General features: G+C 43.9%; 1 protein-coding gene across 1 annotated transcript in view; it reads right to left on the reverse strand.

Annotated features, from left to right (window-relative positions):
* The window catches only part of SH3GL3 (SH3 domain containing GRB2 like 3, endophilin A3), a 27071-nt gene extending 9863 nt beyond the window's left edge, over nt 1–17208 (reverse strand). The window contains exons 1-4 of the mRNA XM_081964794.1: nt 17018–17208; nt 2767–2835; nt 1854–1926; nt 594–737 (exon numbers count right to left, since the gene is read on the reverse strand). Coding sequence (XP_081820920.1) covers nt 594–737; nt 1854–1926; nt 2767–2835; nt 17018–17062 — 331 coding nt within the window. The 5' untranslated portion in view covers nt 17063–17208. The remainder of the gene's footprint in view (nt 1–593; nt 738–1853; nt 1927–2766; nt 2836–17017) is intronic.
* Between the last annotated feature and the right edge of the window lie 3278 nt (nt 17209–20486).

A 20486-nucleotide genomic window follows, 5' to 3' on the forward strand; every position in this document is an offset into this window, starting at 1 on the left:
ACAGAGACAAACAGAGAGAGAGAGAGAGACAGACAGAGACAGACAGAGACAGAGAAAGGCAGACAGAGAGAGAGAGACAGACAGAGACAGAGAAAGACAAACAGAGAGAGAGAGGCAGAGAGAGAGAGAGACAGACAGACAGAGACAGAGACAGAGAGAGAAAGACAGAAAGACAGACAAAGAGAGAAAGAGACAGAGAGAGACAGACAGACAGAGACAAACAGATAGACAGAGACAGGGAGACAGAGAGACAGACACACACACAGAGAGAGAGAAGCTTTAGCGTTCTTAAGCAAAACCTGGCACAATTTGTTGCTCTTATAGGAGTCCAGGATTACATCTCCCATCATCCCCATTCAGCACAGCTACAGCACATCTCAGTTAACACACCTGAGTCTCATTTACAGTCCTTGAACATGGTGCACCCCTTTTAAGGACCACCATGTAAAAAGACAGAGGCCTCTTTTGCATCTTGTATCTCTATCATGTCCGCTGACCAGGGCAGGGACCCGCCCTTTCCTTCAACATCCGGATGTACTAAGTGCTGCTTGCAAGAACTACATAAACAATGTTGCGTGACTGCAGAAGCTCACCAAAGGTGGAGTCTTCTCTCAGTTCCCTCCCATAGCGGAGCATACAGTCCCCAAGTAATCCTTCCGGCTGTGGGTATCCTGTGGCCTTCACTTGCCCTCGGATCTTGGAGACAGTGTTCAGCATTCCTAGCTTAGCTCTGTAGGCTTTAAAAGAGAGAGAGAGAGAGAGATTAATATTGGAAAGCTTAAAAAATACGCTGGGATTTCTATATCGTCTGGAAAACATTTCTGCCCGTTGACTTCATGTCTCCAGACCTGGAATGTCACTGAGACGATTGAGCGGGTTCAGAGGCATTTCACGAGAAGAGTACTTCACTCCTCTAAAGGCAAAGGTTCCCCTCGCGCATATGTGCTAGTCATTCCCAACTCTAGGGGGCAGGGCTCATCTCAGTTTCAAAGCCGAAGAGCCAGCGCTGTCTGAAGACACCTCCGTGGTCATGTGGCTGGCATGACTAAATGCCGAAGGCACATGGAACGCTGTTCCCTTCCCACCAAAGGTGGCTCCTATTTTTCTACTTGCATTTTTACATGCTTTTGAACTGCTAGGTTGGCAGAAACTGGGACAAGTCACGGGAGCTCACTCTGTTATGCAGCGCTAGGGATTCGAACCACCGACATTTTGGATTGTCAAGTTCAGCGTCTTAGCCACTGAGCCACCACGTCCCTTTACTCCTCTACTGAATCCTCTACTCACAATATAATTCCTTATGCCTCCGCGTTTGAAATATCGGAAGACTGCTATCATGTCTCCCTTGGTCCTCCTTTTCATTAAACTAGACATCCCCAGTTCCTGCAACCATTCTTCATATGTTTTAGCCTCCAGTCCCCTAATCAACTTTGTTGCTCTTCTCTGCACTCTTTCTAGAGTCTTGTTGGAATCTGACTGGGAAGACTGCAGATGACGATCACATGACACGGGATACCACAGCGATCATAAAATATGTGCCACTTGCCAAGCGCCTGTATTTTGACCATGTGACCTTAGGGATGCTGCAACGGTGATAAGTGCGAGGACCAGTTGTAAATCACTGTTATTTTCAGTGTTGTTGTAACTTTGAGGGCCACTAAATGAATTATTGTAAACCAAGGACCACCAATAAACAGTGAGTAAATATATATATACAATAAAACTATTGCAACATAAAAACATCCGTAGAAAACGAAACGCAGCGGGGAGGCAGATATCTGTCGGATTGGTTCGCAATTGGTGCTCAAGTCGTTTGAAACATCTGGAAGTCACTCAAACTACCTTGTTCTTACCTGGGTTAGGTTGGAGATATTCTGTAGCTTTGGATAAAAGTTCTGCCACCGCCTTGCTAGTGACGTCAATTTTCTGCAAGAGGAAAATGAAATATCTTTAGGTGGGCTGTGCAAATCCTTTTCAACTGGAGCCACTTTTTACTCAACGCCTCCGATTTTGATTCCTAAATTGGAAACGGGCTGTTTGGATCATTTTGGAAGTGTTTTGAACGTGAAACATTTCTAAGGTTAAGGGGTCCTTGGTGTTCTCTGAGCTTGCTTGTTTTGTTACAGACGTTCCATTATCCTAACTACATAACATCATCACAGTCCTAGCACTGATGGTGTTACCTAGTTGGGTAATGAAACGTCTGCAAGAAAACAAGCACCAAGGACCCCACAATCCTCCTCCTCCACTCCACAAACCCCACATCCGTCTAGCACTGATGATGTTACCTAGTTGGGTAATGAAACATCTGCAAGAAAACAAGCATGCTCAGAGAACACCAAGTACCCTACTGTCCTTCTTCTCCACTTCACAAACCCCACATCCGTCTAGCACTGATGATGTTACCTAGTTGGGTAATGAAACGTCTGCAGGACAACGAGCACCAAGGACCCCTCATTTCAACCCTGAGCTACAAATATCCTTCTTTATTGATTTCTAAGGTTGTTGAAACAACCCCTGTTGGGCATGAGTCAGGATGCTGGATTCAAAAGAATTCAATTTTGAACCATCGCTGATCTTTAACAATATACGACAGGGACTGTTTCTTTTGTAGATTACACACAGGCTTGTGCCAATCTGGTCTCCTCTAGACCATTACCTAACTATGGGCCTATTTTAGAAAAAAAAAGGATGAAAAGGCCTCTGGAGTTATAATTAGAAATAAGTACCTTGCAATTAGCAGCCAGTACCACAGACTTGCCTTACCTTCTCCATCTCTTGAAAGTCTTCATCGAGTTTTGTCCCTTCTGCTCCACTGATCTTCTCACTGAAAAGCTGCAGGAGGAAAAGAATAACGATCAACAGTGGTACAGCACCATACCAAAGTCTATGGAGATTCTCCGTCCTCCAGGGCATGGTGGTCCCAAAGGTGCTTTGTCAAGAGGCAACTGGAGTTCCCGTTTTTTTTCTTTGGAGACGTTTTGCTTCTCATCCAAGAAGCTTATTCAGCTCTGAAGAAGCTTCTTGGAGGAGAAGCAAAACGTCTTTAAAGAAAAGAAAAAAACAGAAAGTCCAGTTGCCTCTTGAAAAAGTACCTTTGGGATAACCCCAAGTAGCAATAGCACTTCGATTTATATATCACTTCACGGTGCTTTTAAGGCCCTTTCTAAGCGGTTTACAGAGTCAGCACATTGTCCCCCAACAATCTGGGTCCTCATTTTACAGACCTCGGAAGGATGGAAGGCTGAGTCAACTTTGAGCTGGTCAGGATCGAACTGCTGGCAGTGGGCAGAGTTTAGCCTGCAATGCTGCAGTCTAGCAGGAAGGAAGGAAGGAAGGAAGGAAGGAAGGAAGGAAGGAAGGAAGGAAGGAAGGAAGGAAGGAAGGAAGGAAGGAAGGAAGGAAGGACGGAAGGAAGGAAGGAAAGGAAGCTAGCAATAGCATTTAGACTTATATACCGCTTCATAGTGTTTTTACAGCCTCTCTAAGCAGTTTGCAGAGTCAGCCTATTTGCCCCCAATGATCTGGGTCTTCATTTTACCCACCTTGGAGGGAGGGAAGGCTGAGTCAACCTGGAGCCTGGTGAGATTTGAACTGCCGAATTGCAGGCAACCAGAAGTCAGCAGAAGTAGCGTGCAATACTGCACTCTAACCACTGCGCCACCACGGCTCAATGTGCATGTATGTGTGTGCATCTCCTCCATACATTTGGTGAACATGTGTTTGGCTATTGCCCTGTTCAGCGTATCATCTGTGCCTGCTCTTGGTCTCACAAAAGTTGTTGCTTTGCCAGTCGAGGGAATTCCCATTTCAGATGCAAGAACGAGACTTATCTCCCCTCCCCAGCTTATCTTTCTGGCCTGCCCCCTCCTCTTTATCGCTTCTGGACCTCTACTTTACCAGCTCCACCTCCAAACCACACCAGGTTGTAGCAGATGTTTCCTCATAGTCATAGATCTTCGGGTTTCTAGGAACGACAAGAGTTTCTGTCCCTTCGTCCCACCATCATCACACCTCCTTTAAATGTCTTCTGCTCATAACTCAACTGGCACAGCAGTCACTACAATTACAATGAATGCACAACAATTTATTTATTAATTTATTAATTTAATTTATAGGCCGCACCCTCTCCACAAAGGGACTCGGGGCTGCGTGGACACCAAAGGGGCTACATTTGTGCAATCCAGACAAAAGAAAAGCACTCCATTTCCACTTCTTGAGACCACCATTATGAGAGAGAGAGAGAGAGAGAGAGAGAGAGAGAGAGAGAGAGAGAGAGAGAGAGAGAGAGAGAGAGAGAGAGAGAGAGAGAGAGAGAGAGAGAGAGAGAGAGAGAGTGAGTGAGTTTCCTGGTTCGAATGCCATGCTAAACCATGATTTGTTTCACCCAAATGTAATAAACCAGAACTGGTTGGGATTGCACTATCAGCTAAGCCCTATTCGGCCTCCCAGCTTTGACAAGGTGGCCCTGTCAAAATTCAGCACTAAACCGATTCTCCTGTTCATTCCAACTTAAAAGATTTGCACCCCAACAATCGGAGTTCTTATTTTACCGACATCAGAGGAATGGAAGGCCAAGTCAGCCTTGTGCCACTGAAAATCAAACTGCTGATAGATGGCAGAATTAGCCTGCATTCACCCTGCCAACAAAAGTGGGTCTAGTCAAGGCGATGGTTTTCCCAGTTGCAATGTATGGCTGTGAAGGTGGGACCATAAGAGAGGCTGAGCGCCAAAGAATGGAGGCCTTTGAACTCTGGTGCTGGAGAAGACTCCTGTGAGTCCCTTGGACTGCAAGGTGATCAAACCAGTCAGTCCCAGAGGAGATCAACTCTGGCTGCTCTTTAGAAGGCCAGATCCTGAAGATGAAACTCAAATATTTTGGCCACCTAATAAGAAGGAAGGGCTGACTGGAGAAGAGCCTCATGCTGGGAAAGATTGAGGGCAAAAGAAGAAGGGGACGACAGAGAATGAGGTGGCTGGATGGAGTCACCGAAGCAGTAGGCCTGAGCTTAAATGGACTCCAGAGGATAGTAGAGGAGGAAGGCTTGGAGGAATGTTATTCATAGGGTCGTGATGGGTCAGACACAACTTTGCAACTAACAACAACAACTGCATTCTAACCATTATGCCACCATGGCTTTTCCCCACTCCTTGCCCAGAATGAGCCTGCTGAGGATTGTTACAATATCCATCTCATTGTGGTTGTGTCGATTAACCCAAACGCAACAGAAAGAATTCTCTACCATATACACCCTCTTCCTTGTGAGGCCAAAAAAGTCATCTAGGGATGTCCCACGGTCCATACTAACATGGCTATTTGGAGTGTGTAACTGCAGCAGCGACAGTACGAAAGGCCAGATCCATTAATATAGAAGCATTCACCCTGACTACCTGCAGTGAATACACTCCGTAATTTGATAAACAGAATTCTTAGAACTGTGTTCCCTCAACGCTGTCTCTCGAGCAGAGGTTAATGGGGGCCACTCATCTTGTTATGTTAAGTCAAGTCAACAATCACAAGCCCCAGGGGAGCAGTTTAATTGAAAGTTACCAGGTAACGGTCTTCTGTAAGCACATTCTCACAGATACAATAATAGCCTGTTTTTAAAGTGACATAATACTTGTGATGACAACCAGGAAGCCAAACTGGGGCTTTTGGCCTCTGGAGACAGTTACTTACATGCCCTTTGTCCAAATTAATGGACCTACCAGTCATATTGTCTGTATTCTATTCGCAGTCCATTCCCTTGTGTTCTCTACCTAATTATTCCGATGAATTCTGTTATCTAAAGGGATGCGGCGGCTCAGTGGCGAAGACGCTGAGCTTGTTGATCAGAAAGGTCAATCAGAGAGGAGGAGGAGGAGGAGGAGGAGGAGGAGGAGGAGGAGGAGGAGGAGGAGGAGGAGGAGGAGGAGGAGGAGGAGAATGAGAAGATAGATGGGACAATGACTATCTTGAGCCTGTTGGAAGAAATGTCCTTCTGGGTTGGGCTCCAAGTGGGGAAAAAGACACTGGAGACATGGAGGCTGTTTGGAAAGATGGTTTTAATGGTGGACAGGACCACTTGGCTTGAGTCCTGAACAGAAAAGGTGATCACATGCTTCAATGTTGGTGGAGAAGAAGAGAAGGGGAGAGAAGAGGAGAGAAGAGAGGAGAAGAAGAAGGGCTTGCAGGGATTTTTATAATCTGTTCTGCCCCACCTATCTGTTTCCTGTTCCTGTGTAAGAAATGTATTCTGATTGGTTGCCAGACTCACATGGGCCCATGCAAGGGCAACCCTCTAGGCTGAGTTTTGAATCCAGGTTTGATTGAGTTCAGATGCCATGTGGTCAGTTGAGTAAAGGCTTATATTATCATGCCTTCATTCCCATCCCCCCTGGAGCTGAAGGGGAGAACTCTTTATTATGTAAAGTTGACTAGCTTGGCTTTCTTAATGGCCCATTGACAAAGTGGGGATGGGCCGGAAGCTGCAGGAATTTACTTTGTGTTTAAAATGTATTTCTCCCTTTTTCACATCCAGGAAAATATAATATTCTGCCTTTTCAATATTCCTAGGATATTTCATTTTTCTGGGAGAGGGCTGGGTGATAACTTCCTACAAGCCCAAATAGTATAGGCAATGGAGTCTTGTAATGTTGTACTTGCCAATTTATGCGTGTCTGCCCAAAAATTAATCCCATTGAGCTTCTGGAGCATGTAGCCAAGCTATATAGCAAAAGCCATTTCCTTTTTAAAAGAGCTTTTTGTTGTGCTTAGGCAAATATTACTACCTTGCTGAAAAGAAAGGGAAACAAAGAACACTTGAGAAAGAAACCTGGGATAAAATGCAGTCATAATCTTGAAGCTCATAGCAACTCTCCCCACACAATAACATTGCCCATACTTCAGGCCACCTGATCTACAATGTTAGTCCTTGAATATTTGATTGCTTTGGGAGGTGGGGATCTGTTCTTTGTAAACTTGCAATGTGATTTTTTTTTAGGAGGAGGAGGAGGAGGAAGAAGAAAGATCAGCCTGTGCAATTCTCCAGTCCCTGTAACAATGACATGGTGGGACAATATTTTAACAAAAGCACCACAAGGTTGCAACAACATGAGGCTGTTGCTTACTACAAGGGAGAAGCAACATTAAGCAACTCTCCCAGGACACAATGTAAGATTCAGAGCAAACCTTTGTGGTGGAAACAAGAGAGCAACAATATAGCTTTTGAAAGGTTTTCTTTTCCTTTTCATTTCCCTACTTCTCAAATCAAAAGCTTATTTTTTTTAATTTTTGCTTCTGTTTGGGCCCAGGTATGACCTCACCACTTTCCTTTTTCTGTTCTGGAGCTGGAGACAAAAGACAAATATAAAACTCCAGATTCCTAGTTTGGCCAAATCCCACCACCGTCACATAAATAAAACACCTTCTTACAAGTAGCTTCTTTTAAAAAAACCTGGCTGATGCTTTAACTCTGTTTTCACAGCTTGGCAACCGGGGAAAAGAAACTTTGCACAAAAGGGAGGTGAAACAAAATGTATTTTCCAAAACAAAAGTAAGTTTGAGAAGAAGATGTGATCTGTTGATTTTATTCAGGTTTGTTAATTTCAAGAGGGTAGGCTAAATGTAAACGAGCACAAGTTTTGGGTGCACTAGTGGGCTCTAAAGAAAACAACTTATGGATTAATATTTGTGTGATGCATTGGTGAACATGCATGGAAAAGCAACTTACGAGATGGTAATATTGGAGAAAAGGCTACTGCAAAAGCTGAAGAGTTTCTTCATCAAACAGAAGCACCATTCTTAACCAGCATCTGTCAACCTCGGAAACTTTAATGTGGATTTCAACGTCCAGAAATCCCTATAGGCCAGTGTTGGTCAACCGTAGCCACTTGGAAGATGTCTGGACTTAACTCCCATAATTCCCCATGCTGGGGGGAATTCTGGGAGTTGGAGTCCAGACATTTTCAAGTTGCCCTGGGTAATCAATGCAGAGCTAGACAACCAGGTGTAGACAACAAGCAGCAAGATCCCATTTGCTTTGAGGATGGGGATTTTTCTAGACTCGGCACCTAGAGGAGATGCTCAGATACAGAATAACAGAGTTGGAAGGGACCTCGCAGATCATCTAGCCCAACCCCCTGCTCAAGCAGGAGACCCTACACCATTTCTGATAGATGGCAGGCCAGCCTCTTCATCAGTCCAGTGATGAAGCTCCCACAATTTTAGAAGGCAGGCTGTTCCATGGGTTGATTGCTCTCACTGTCAGAACATTTCTCCTTATTTCCAGGTTCAACATTTCTCCTTGTTCAGTTTCCATCCATTATTCCTTGTCTGGCCTTCAGGTGCTTTGGAAAATATGTTATCCCCCTCCTTTCTCTGGCAGCCCCTCAAATATGGGAAGACTGCTATCATGTCTCCCCCTGGTCTTTCTCTTCTCTAGATTAGCCATGCCCAGTTCCTGCAATGGTTCATTGTATGTTTTAGCCTCCAGTCCCCTAATCATCCTGTTTGCTCTTCTCTGCTCTCTTTCTAGAGTCTCAACATCTTTTTTATAGTGTGCGTTCAAGAAGTGTGATCTGCAATCTCATGACTCACCATCTAAACCAACGCTCCAGAGTCCGTCAATAAAAGTTTTTGAGCCAATAAATGTTGTTTATAGGTCACAAGGGTGTTTGGGGCATCCCCAATTCGCTAAATAATTTCCATCCGGAATTTTGCTGCAGCCTTAGGGCTTGAGTGGAATTCATCCTATTTGGCCTTTCCTATCCAAGCCTGTAATCAGCCTGAACTTAATTGCAGGTTATTGTTTTTGCCTGCCTCAAAGTGAATCTGAATGCAGCTTTGGCTCAGGGGTGGGGCAGAACTGGCTGGCACCTCAAGCTGTTACAGCAGTTGTGAGCTCTCTGTGTAACTGAAGCTTTTGGTTGGGTAAATAATATTCTGTTGCAGAGTTTCTTCCTCGAATTTCTCAATGGCACGCCCTGACATCTTTGTGAGCCGCTGAAGAATGACAAGCATGGAGGAATAAATAAACTAGTGAAAGGTTCTCGGGACTCTAAATATCCACCTGCTACAAGGAAGGACCACCTGCAGTCATAAACTGTTCTTCTTTCTCTGCAGGTTGTAGGATTCCCAACTTTGATCTCAATGGCAGGTGCTTTAGGAGGCCTCAATTCAAACAGCATAGAGCCGGAAAGGACCTTGGAGGTCTTCTAGTCCAACCACGTGCTCAGGCAGGAAACCCTATACCGTTTCAGACAAATGGCTATCCAACATCTTCTTAAAGACTTCCAGTGTTGGAGCATTTACAATTTCTGGAGGCAAGCTGTTCCACTGATTAATTGTTCTCACTGTCAGGAAGTTTCTCCTTAGTTCTAAGTTGCTTCTCTCCTTGATGAGTTTCCACCCATTACTTCTTGTTCTGCCCTCAGGTGCTTTGGAGAATAGTTTGACTCCCTCTTCTTTGTGGCAACCCCTGAGATACTGGAACACTGTTAAGTTGCTTCTGCCTTGCTTAATTTCCATCCGTTGCTTCTTGAGTACCCAATCATGGTATCAATATTCCATGTTGAAGGATGTGTGTTGAAGAATGCCACTGATCTTGCATCTGGCACATCTGAAGTTCAGTCCCAGTGGAGCAGATGTTACATTCAGAACAGTTGGGTCGATGTAGGTAAAATCATGCTTTAAAAAAGCACTCTGACTGCTTGCATTAATATAGCTGACACAGCACTTGGGTCTTGCTGAGTGCGGTTAGAAAGAAGCAAAATTCAACTATGGGGACAGTAGGAAACAATTTTTTTTGATAAGATGGAGCAGACAGACAAAGGGCCCTTTGAGTCAGGAGGGACTCAAGCATGATCCTCTGGCTTATTTCCCACCAGGCAGTGACATCGCACACCCGCTGCAGTGTGTATGTATCACAAACCTTGTCTGCTGAAGCTGTCCCATCTCTAGTTTTAAAAAAAATCTATCATCAAGTGTACCCCAAGATCTGCCTCCCCGTTTGCCATTTGCTCGCATGCAAAAACAACATACCTTCGAAAGAGAGAATGCCTCACATTTCAAAGAGTTTTCCTTCAACAATTGAAACAAGCAAGATGCTATTGGTGGAAGTCAAAAAAATAAATACCCCGTTTCCCTGAAAATAAGACCTCCCCGGATAAGAAGCCCAATTGGGCTTTTGAGAGCATGCACTAAAATAAGCCCCCCCCCCTGAAAATATTGCAACACAGCAGCTGCCATGAGGTGACCACGCTCGCCGCTTCCTACATCTCAAAAATAATAAGACCTCCCCGAAAATAAGGCCAAGGGCTTATTTTGGGGGGTGGGTGGGTCAAGAGAAAATAAGACTGTCTGATTTTCGGGAAAACACGGTACTGGACTGCCACCATTCTCACTCCCACTTTCTTATTTTGTTGTTTTGTTGTTTTATTTTTCTTCTCCAAGCGTGTGTACAGCAGCAAACGCAATAAATCAAAACAATAGCAAAACAACACACTTATAAAATGCTCTATGAAAAATCAAGTAAATCAGGAATGTTTAATGTGTCCTGTCAACCTAGGCCTAGATATTTTTTTAAAAAAAAATTCAATTGTAATGAGCTTATGAACAATTTGAGAAACTCTTGATTATTGCCAAGTGGGTGCAAGAAGACCTTTTAAAAATATTTGGGAACTTGCCTTGAGGGCTTTATCACTCCATGTTTGAGCGGGGAACACCAACAGTTTAAGGATTAAGAAGTTTTAAGAGGAACACAGGCAGTTTTGGCAGCTCCCTAAATAAAATGGCATGAAATATTTGTAGCAAACATCTATAAACACAGCCTGGAATGTTAAAAATGCAATATCCTTCCCGGTCTAAAAATCTGATTACAGGTGGGGGGGAAAAGATCCTCACATGGAAACTCCCATGTACTGGAAAATCTTGTTTGAAGAAATGTCCTTCAGGGTTCAGTTCCAAGCGGGAAGAAAGACCCTGGAAACATGGAGACTGCTTGGAAGGATGGTTTATTGGTGAAGCAGAACCACCAATGTTCCAGATTGTCTTGGACAAAGCCCGAATAAAACAGGCAAATATACTGTAAAGGGGCCACTACACAATCAAGCCTAGAGAAGCCTGTTCTGTTCTGTTCTATTCTATTCTATTCTATTCTATTCTATTCTATTCTATTCATTATTCTACTCTACTCTACTCTACTCTACTCTACTTTACTCCTCTCAATTACTTTCAAGCCATCAGCCTGGACATTCCAAAGGGCCAATTTTCTGTCTCTGCTACCATATCAACTATCCACCCACCTACCCTCTATAGTTGATACGTTTTATCTTAAAGAGTCATTCCATTTTTACTCACGTGATGACAATTATTACTAAATCACCAACTCTAGCCACCAATTAGCATGCACGTATTTTACACAAACCCGTGCCTTTTATTCCTGCAATGTGTCAGGGGCTACCTCATCTACGTGCTCCATCTATGATTCAGCAGTGTAACAAATCCAGTGCAACCCACAGAGAATATTTTATACTCTTGAGATGCATTAGAGCTATTGTACGCGTGTTGCTCGGCTATGCTTACGTTGCGGTTAGTCAAACTTCTATGAAGAATGCCTCTTTTGTTCTTGACATCAGAAAGGAGGCCTAACAGTTGCCGATGAGCAATTTACTGGTGGAACAAACAGTAACTTTTCTTTTTAAAAAGGAAAGCTAGGGATTTTTTTTTTTTAAAAAAAACCATATTATCTAAACCTCTGGGACAGTCAGAGAAAAGGGCAGCCCTGATTTCATTTGAAAGTATTTCACGAGAAGAGTCCTCCACTCCTCTACTCACAACAGAATCCCACCAGGCTCGAAATTTTGGGCTTGGACAATCTGGAACTATGCCGCCTATGGTCTGATCTAAGCATAGTACACACAATTGTCTGCTACAACGTCCTACCTGTCAATGACTTCTTCAGCTTCAACCTCAATAATACACGGGCAAACAATCGATACAAACTCAAGGTAAATTGCTCCAAACTCGATTGCAGAAAACACGACTTCAGCAACAGAGTGGTCGACGCCTGGAATGCTCTACCTGACTCCGTTGCTACAGCCTCAAATCCTTACAGCTTCAACCTCAAACTGTCTACCGTGGACCTCATCCCATTCTTAAGAGGTCCGTAAAGGGGGCGTGCATAAGCGCACCAGCGTGCCCACCGTCCCTGTCCTACTGTCCCCACTTTTTTGTACTCATTTCCTTTGTCCATGTCAAACGGACATACTTATACCTGCTATCTTGTACACGTCTGACAAACCAAGTAAATAAAATGAAATAAAATAAATGCAAGCCCAACACATCTGCTTCCAAGGTGCCACGATTCTAGAAAGAAGTGGCTGTTTCAGTGAGTTGCAGATGTTTCATTTATTTATTTATTTATTTATTAAATTTATATGCTGCCCATCTAGCTGCCAGAGATAGATGCCATGCTCGTTCTCCCTCATACTCCAAGCACCCCTTCCGAAAAGAATTTGAAGCCCCCAAAAGATCTAGAAACGATTAAGGTTAATGTCTGTATCAGAATACATCTAATTATTATTTTTTCCCCCTAAGGAACATTTACAATGAACAAATAGCTACTGTAATAACTGGGGAAAAAAACCTCAAGAAAAGCAATGAAAAGACTCAGAAAAGCAATGTAAGAAAGACAAGGGAGCATATTGTCTCTAGCTCCACTTAATGTATACAAATGCAAGAGGGGAGGCAAGATTAGACAATAGGGCAGTTGGAATGAAAATTGGAAGTTGACCCCCTAACAATTTGAGACACGCAGAGGATGGCATTTTGTCCTCTGAAAATAAAGAGGACTAAGAAAAGCCCGTGATGAACTTTTTTTTTAATTAGATTAATGATACACATTAAGTATCCCAAAGTAACATTAACCACAAAGGAAATGAACTCTGAGTTGTCCATGAAGATGACATATAATTGAGCTCAAGAACAGTTAAAGGTAGTGTTCTGGACTCAAGGAATAAAGAAACAATTAAATTTATGGAGGAGAGCAATGAAAACCTGAGACGGGATTCAAGGAATCAGTCTTCCCAGGGACAGCGCCCAATGTTTAAAATTAAACTTTTGAGAGAAAGAGAGAGGAGACAGATCTGGGATTTGGAGGTGGTTACTAATGGCATCTGTGAAAGTTGGACCATAAGAAAGGCTGAGCGCCAAAGAACTGAGGCCTTTGAACTCTGGTGCTGGAGAAGACTCCTGCGACTCCCTTGGACTGCAAGGGGATCCAATCGGTCAGTCCCAGAGGAGATCAACCCTGACTGCTCTTTAGAAGGCCAGATCCTGAAGAGGAAACTCAAGTCTTTGGCCACCTAATGAGAAGGAAGGACTCACTGGAGAAGAGCCTCATGCTGGGAAAGATGGAGGGCAAAAGAAGAAGGGGACGACAGAGAATGAGGTGGCTGGATGGAGTCACTGAAGCAGTCGGCATGAGCTTGAATAGACTCCAGAGGATGGTAGAGGACAGGAAGGCCTGGAGGAACGTTGTCCATGGGGTCGCGAGGGGTCGGACACGACTTTGCAACTAACACAACAATTTTCCTAATTTGAAAAACCAGGTCAGGAACAGCTCATCATGGTCTGCAAACCTAGGAAAAGCACTTGATTTCACACACTAAATCAATCAATAAAATCCCCCTGAGACAATCATCTGCAACAGGATATTTCACAGGCCTTGAGCATATAATAAAAATTATGACGAACTAGGGGGGGCGGAAAGCCATGCTTGACAAGATTGAAAAAAGCAAAAGATGAAAAAGGCAAAGGATAAATTGAATGGGGGGCATCAAGATGGCTGGAATAGATTGAGTTAAAAAGTTGTGGGCATTTATTCATATATGTAGTCATCAGACCTGGGTCTGACTCAATGCACTTTAATCGACTAGTCTGTTATGCAGATGCAGGTCCTTTTATTTTACAATACAATCCTTCCCTTATCTAAGCATCAGATGAAGATTATTAAGCCATTGTTAGCATCTTAAAGAGTGGAGGAAAAAACTTCCCTTCTTCCTTCAGATTCCGGAGATAACTGTTGTCAGTTCTGCTTAAGAAGAAACATTACCTATATGCAAACCTTTACTGAGTAGTTGTATTGGTTGAGACACAATGTGCGCTACAGATTAGGGTCTCAGGCCAAGAAGAATTAGGGTCTTAAAATTCTGACCTTGAGCCAATTATTATTTGTCAGCCTAATCTATCTTATTGGCTGTTTTAAGGATAACAGGGTGGGAAAGAAATTATCTCTTTAAAAAATCCCTATGAAGGTTGAGGATAAGCATACTTGATATCAAAAAATTAGACAGAAACCTTAAAGGTTTGAATGGCAGGTTTCTTCTTGCAGAGGTTTAATTTTAGTAGCTTCCCCCCCCCCCCCGAAGTAATGTTAAAGGTAAAGGTTCTCCTCGCACATATGTGCCAGTCGTTCCCGACTCTAGGGGGCGGTGCTCATCTCCATCTCAAAGCCAAAGAGCCAGCACTGTCCGAAAACGTCTCCGTGGTCATGTGGCCGGCATGACTCAACGCCGAATGTGCACAGAACGCTGTTACCTTCCCACCAAAGGTGGTTCCTATTTTTCTACTTGCATTTTTACATCCTTTCGAACTGCTGGGTTGGCAGAAACTGGGACAAGTAACGGGAGCTCACTCTGTTACGCGGCGCTAGGGATTCGAACTGCCGAACTTTCTGATTGACAAGCTCAGCGTCTAAGCCACTGAGCCACCATGTCCCTTGAAGTAATGGAGGGGGGGGGGGAGGAATTAAAATAGCTGTTCCCAAGCTAGCTGCTTCCCAGAGGTACAGACTTCAACTCCCAGAATTCCACAGCCAGTATGGTTGGCTGGGAAATTCTGAGAGTTGGCGTCCACATAGCTTCAAGTTGCAAAGAAGAAAGTGTCCCTTATTAGGGAAAAAAAACCCCATCCAGAAAGGAAAAGCAATATTTTGATGTTAATGCACATAAAACTTGCCCCCACCAAGGGGCAACGGGGATCTAAAAACCAATGGAGAAATCACCTATCCAGCTCTGGACAAGAATATGACGAAGCAACACCTTGCTAAGGATTAAAACAACAGAAGCTGCTGTCTTCTGCAGCCACATCACCCAGCCCGCCAACTCCATCACCTTCAAAGCAACCAGGGGCAGCATCTCAAGTGAGAGAAGAGAAGCAAATTCCCAGAGGGACTTGCTGGAAAAATAAACATGCTGGAGTGGAATTGGCTGCTATCCCTGGGCAACAGGAGTGCCCCAAAGGCTGCTTGGGAATTCCTTTGACTTCTAGTATCCCTTCACACATGTTACCTTTCCAAGAATATTTGAAAAACGTAAGCCCATGCACAAGGGGCACAGAAATTTGTTGCAGCACTGAGCAAGTAGGGCTGCAAACTCAACTTTGCTCTGAGTTATAGAGACAATTCCCAGAGAATGGGGGAAACTTTTAATCCGGAGTCCCTCCCAAGAGGAACAGAGAGAGTCAGTTAATGTATAGATGTAGACCTAAATTTGTTTATTTATTAGATGTATTTGCCGCCCGTCTCTAAATAATCCACTCACGAGGAAAAGTTGGCAGGAAAATCAAGTCATCGACCATCCCTTCGGATAAGGCCCCCTCTCTGCCACCGACACAGAGCCCTCATCAGAGCCTTCCCCAGCCTCCAGGACTGGCCCATGTTCCTCCCCAACCTCCTCACTGTCCGAATCTGCTGCTAGCTCCACTGGCAGGCCACAATAGAAATGTCCCGGCTGGGTTTACACAGCCAAATGTCTCAGTAATAAACTCTACAGGGGTTTAGTGTGCCATGCGAATCCAGTTACAGGGTGCCTATGCCCTCATTCTCAGCTCTGCCAGGCGGATTGCAGTGTTTAACCCCATTAGATTTAATAAAGGAGAATATCTGGGTCTCTGAGCTTGCCTGTTTTCTTACAGTGCTGGTAGCACTGATGATGTTATCTACTTTGGATAAACACCTATGGAGATTCTCAGTCATCCAGGGTCATGGTTTTCCCAGAGGTGGGAAATTTTAATTTTGTTTATACAAACACGGCATCTTTGCAACACATTATACTTCTTTGACATATCCATTGTTTCCTTTATCTGTACATATAAATCTTATCTAACTATATCTATCTATCTACATACATATTTACTTTCATATATCTGTTCTATCAATTCCATATATAACAACCTTTATATACATTTAAATCACCTTATATCATTTTATTGCCTACTGTTATTGTCTACAGTCTATTTTGTATTTTCCACCTTTTATTCATTTTCCAGTTTCGTAGTTGTTTTGTAATTTCTTGATCTTTCTTCTTTTCTTTATTGCTTTCTTACTTTTTTTCCTCCTTCCTCTAGCCCGGGGGTGGCCAAACTTGAGAACTTTTAAGACTTGTGGACTTCAACTCCCAGAATTCCCCAGCTGGCTGGGGAATTCTGGGAGTTGAAGTCCACAAGTCTTAAAGTTCCCAAGTTTGGACACCCCTGCTTTAGCCAATTATACCCTCCGTCCCACACTGAGTGATACTGTACCTTTCTTGAAGACTTTTCCCTTCTCATCCAAGAAGCTTCTTCAGCTCTGACCAGATGGTGGGGAAGGGAAGGACTTCTACCCCTTGAAGACAAGCTGGTCGTTGGCATTCTTTTCAGAGAGTCCTTGAAGCCAATTTGGAGGTTGATCTGTGCCCTGGGAGATCAACTTGAGCAGTGGAAATGTATGTGGAGCCTTGTTGGCTGAAGGATCTTCTCTCTCTTTAAAAAGGACGCCAAGGACCAGCTGCCAGCAAGGAATATACCGTAAATCCTTCCCTTCCCCAGTCAGAGCTGAAGAAGCTTCTGGGATGAGAAGCGAAATGTCTTCAGAGGAAAAAAACTCTTTGGGGATCAGTTTGGGGTAACGAAACGCCTGCAAGAAAACAGGCAAGTTCAGAGAGCGAAAGGGAGACGGACAGACAGACACACACCCATTAGATTTCCTCTCTACCTTACCTGACTAGCTTTATGGAACTGCTTCTTCAAGCCCGCCACCGACATGCTTCCACCTCGGGACGTAGCAGCAGCAGAGAAGGCGTAAGTCCCAAGTCTCCGCCCCCCCTCCCCAAAAAAGAGCAGGGCAGCCCCCGCACCGAGCTCCGTCCCCACGACGGGTTCGCGAAAGGGATCCCCTCGCTTCGGCGTCGTTTCGGCAGCGCTCGGCAGCAATCGAGCTGGCTGCAACACCGCGTTCCAAACCCGCTCCGAGCCCTGCCAGCCCATTGGCCCGCCGCGACCGCTATGCAAATATCAGGGAGGCCATCTCGGCCGCCTATTGGTCCGTCGGCGCAAGCTATGCAAAAAAAAGGCATGAAAGCTTTCCGGGACGCCCACGTCCTGTTATCACTTGGAGACGGGGCGCGCGGCGGGTGGGGGGAGAGCGAAGGAGCGGGGAGTCTGCACGTCGGAAAGAGAAGACGCGGGAATCGCGAACGTGTGAATGGGTGCGCGCCTTACCTCCGCGTGCAAGAGCGTGGGCGGCGTTCCCATAGCTTCTTCCTGGGATGTGCACCGGTGGAAAGTAATATATTTGGCGGAGGAGTGGGGCTGGGAGATCGTGGAGGTAAGCAGCTAAACCAGGATTCAACTGGGCTGCTTCAATGCCCGTGCCAAAGGGATAGGGCGACAAATACCAGATGGACAACCTGATCTGTTTGGCATCTAAATCGCAGTTTATTTAGCTGCAATTTATTGAACGAGGCAGAATTCCCACCGCGCGTTTGCCCGTTCGTGGATCCTGTGTACGGTCGTTTTTTTTTCATGATGGCATAGAATGAATCGTAGCTATGCATTGTCTCTGGCTCAGGAAAAGACTTAATTCTGCACGCCTTCCCTGTTATCTCTTGGCTACATTGGATTGTGCATACCAATATCTGGATTATAATCTTGTTGCTGAACTGTCTATGGAGAATTTCAGTCACCCAGGTCATGGTTGTCTCAAAAGTGCTTTTTCAATTGCTACCAACGTGCCTTCTATTGAGGACTTGTATACTGCAGGAGTCAAAAAGAGGGCAGTGAAAATATTTACAGACCCCTCGCATCCTGGGCATAAATTGTTTCAACTCCTATCCTCAAAACGACACTGAAGAGCACTGCACACCAAGACAACTAGACACAAGGAGAAGTTCCCCCACCCACCCACGCCATCACTCTGCTAAACAAATAATTCCCACAACACTGTCAAACTATTCACTAAGGTTGCATTACTATTAATCTTTTCATCATTCCTATCACCCATCTCCTCCCACTTATGACTGCAGGATTGTAACTTCGATGCTTGGATCTTTAGGATTTATATTGATAGTTTCCTGATTGCTTATTTGTACCATGTGACTATCATTAAGTGTTGCATCTTATGATTCTTGACGAATGTATCTTTTGCACTGAGAGCATCTGCACCAAAGACAAATTCCTTGTGTGTCCAATCACACTTGGCCAATAAAGAATTCTATTCTATTCTATTCTATTCTATTCTTATGATTCTTGATGAATGCATTCTATTTTATTTTTCTTTATGTACACTGAGAGCATCTGCACCAAAGACAAATTCCTTGTGTGTCCAATCACACTTGGCCAATAAAGAATTCTATTCTATTCTAAAAGAGGCAACTGGAGTTTCGGATTTTTCTTTGAAGACATTTCGGAGGTCGTCTTCATCTTCTTGGATGAGAAGCGAAATGTTTTCAAAGAAAAAGAAGGAAGTGTTAAATTGCCTCTTGGAGAAAAAGCACCTTTGGGATTGTTGCTTGAACTGTTAGGGTTTCTCCTGCTTTTAATCCTTCCATTGAATTAGTTCTAATCTACAATGCTCATCTCCATTTCAAGCAGCCCCCATTAAATTACTTAAAAGCCTTCAGGTGGTAAATAAAAAGCAGTAAGCCACAGTAGCTATGACTCTTAGTAATAAGCATCCACGGGATGGCATGTTAATTCGTGTAACAGCTGAAACAACAAACTGCCATTTTTGCCAGCAGAGGGAAATAACCTCTCTATCACAATTTCTGCAGCCAAATCTTATGTACTATGCCTCTAGGTCAGGAGAAGGCTACCGTAAATTAAATAAACATGTTCTTGGAGTATGCATAAGTTTTCAACTGCAAAACCCGCTAGTAACCATCAAGTGAAATGCTCCCACCATGTGCATTTGGCTGCATAAATCTAGTCTTCTTTGCAAGGAAGTGATGCTGATGCTGTTTCACTTAACAATGGAAATTTGGGGCTCAGTGGCGGTTGTAAGTCAAGGACTACCTGTATCTTCCTTGGGCCAATGAAAATTTAGAGAATAAAGTTTTTTTTTTCAGTTTCCAAGATTGGTTGTGCATTGGGTAAAGGTAAAGTTTCCCCTCGCACATATGTGCCAGTCGTTCCCGACTCTAGGGGGCAGTGCTCATGTCTGTTTCAAAGCCAAAGAGCCAGCGCTGTCCAAAGACGTCTCCGTGGTCCTGTGGCCAGCATGACTAAATGCCGAAGGTGCACGGAACACTGTTACCTTCCCGCCAAAGGTGGTCCCTATTTTTCTACTTGCATTTTTACATCCTTTCGAACTGCTAGGTTGGCAGAAGCTGGGACAAGTCACGGGAGCTCACTCTGTTATGCGACGCTAGGGATTCGAACCGCCGAACTGCTGATCTTTCTGATTTGACAAGCTCAGCGTCTTAGCCATTGAGCCACCGCGTTCCTTGTGCATTTGGTAGCTGTAGCTAAAAATTCAGGAGGGGAACAGAGAGAAAGTAAACACCACCATTGTTTGAGTTGTGTTTGCACCAGTCTCTGTTTTAAATGAGTTATGGAAGAAACAGTGTAGAATACAGACATTAAGATCTATCATATTTCATCTTGATCATATGATGATTATGATCATGATTTATCACTTATATCTCTTATGTACACTGAGAGCTTATGCACCCAAGACAAATTCCTTGTGTGTCCAATCACACTTGGCCAATAAAGAATTCTATTCTATTCTATTCCATCCCATCCTATTCTATTCTATTCTACACTGGAGACAAATTCCTTTTGTGTCCAATCACACTTGCCCAATAAAGAATTATGTTCTATTCTATTCTATTATTCTATTCTATTATTCTATTCTATTCTATTCTATTATTCTATTCTATTCACCTATAATTCTCTACTCTCATCTAGGGAGCTCAACCAATTGCAGAACTCACAAATCAGCCCCGTTTATCAAACATAAGATTGTATTAAGGGAATGATTCGTTTAATTGGATTCAGAAACACAGCAATAGGAAAGCTACTGACTTTGGCTTATGCCACAAAATGCCTGGGATCACAGGTCCTTCAGCCAGTCGCAACAAGTGCCTTAAAACCAGAATACGACGCTTGTCCAAATGGTGGAATTTGCCGACATGTTTCACACTTGAGAGTTTATGTAATTTGTTGTGTGGTGGAGGCAAACATTTCT

Source organism: Natrix helvetica (genome assembly GCF_964273705.1).
Source record: "Natrix helvetica genome assembly, chromosome: 12".
In the NCBI taxonomy this organism is placed as follows: Eukaryota; Metazoa; Chordata; class Lepidosauria; order Squamata; family Natricidae; genus Natrix; species Natrix helvetica.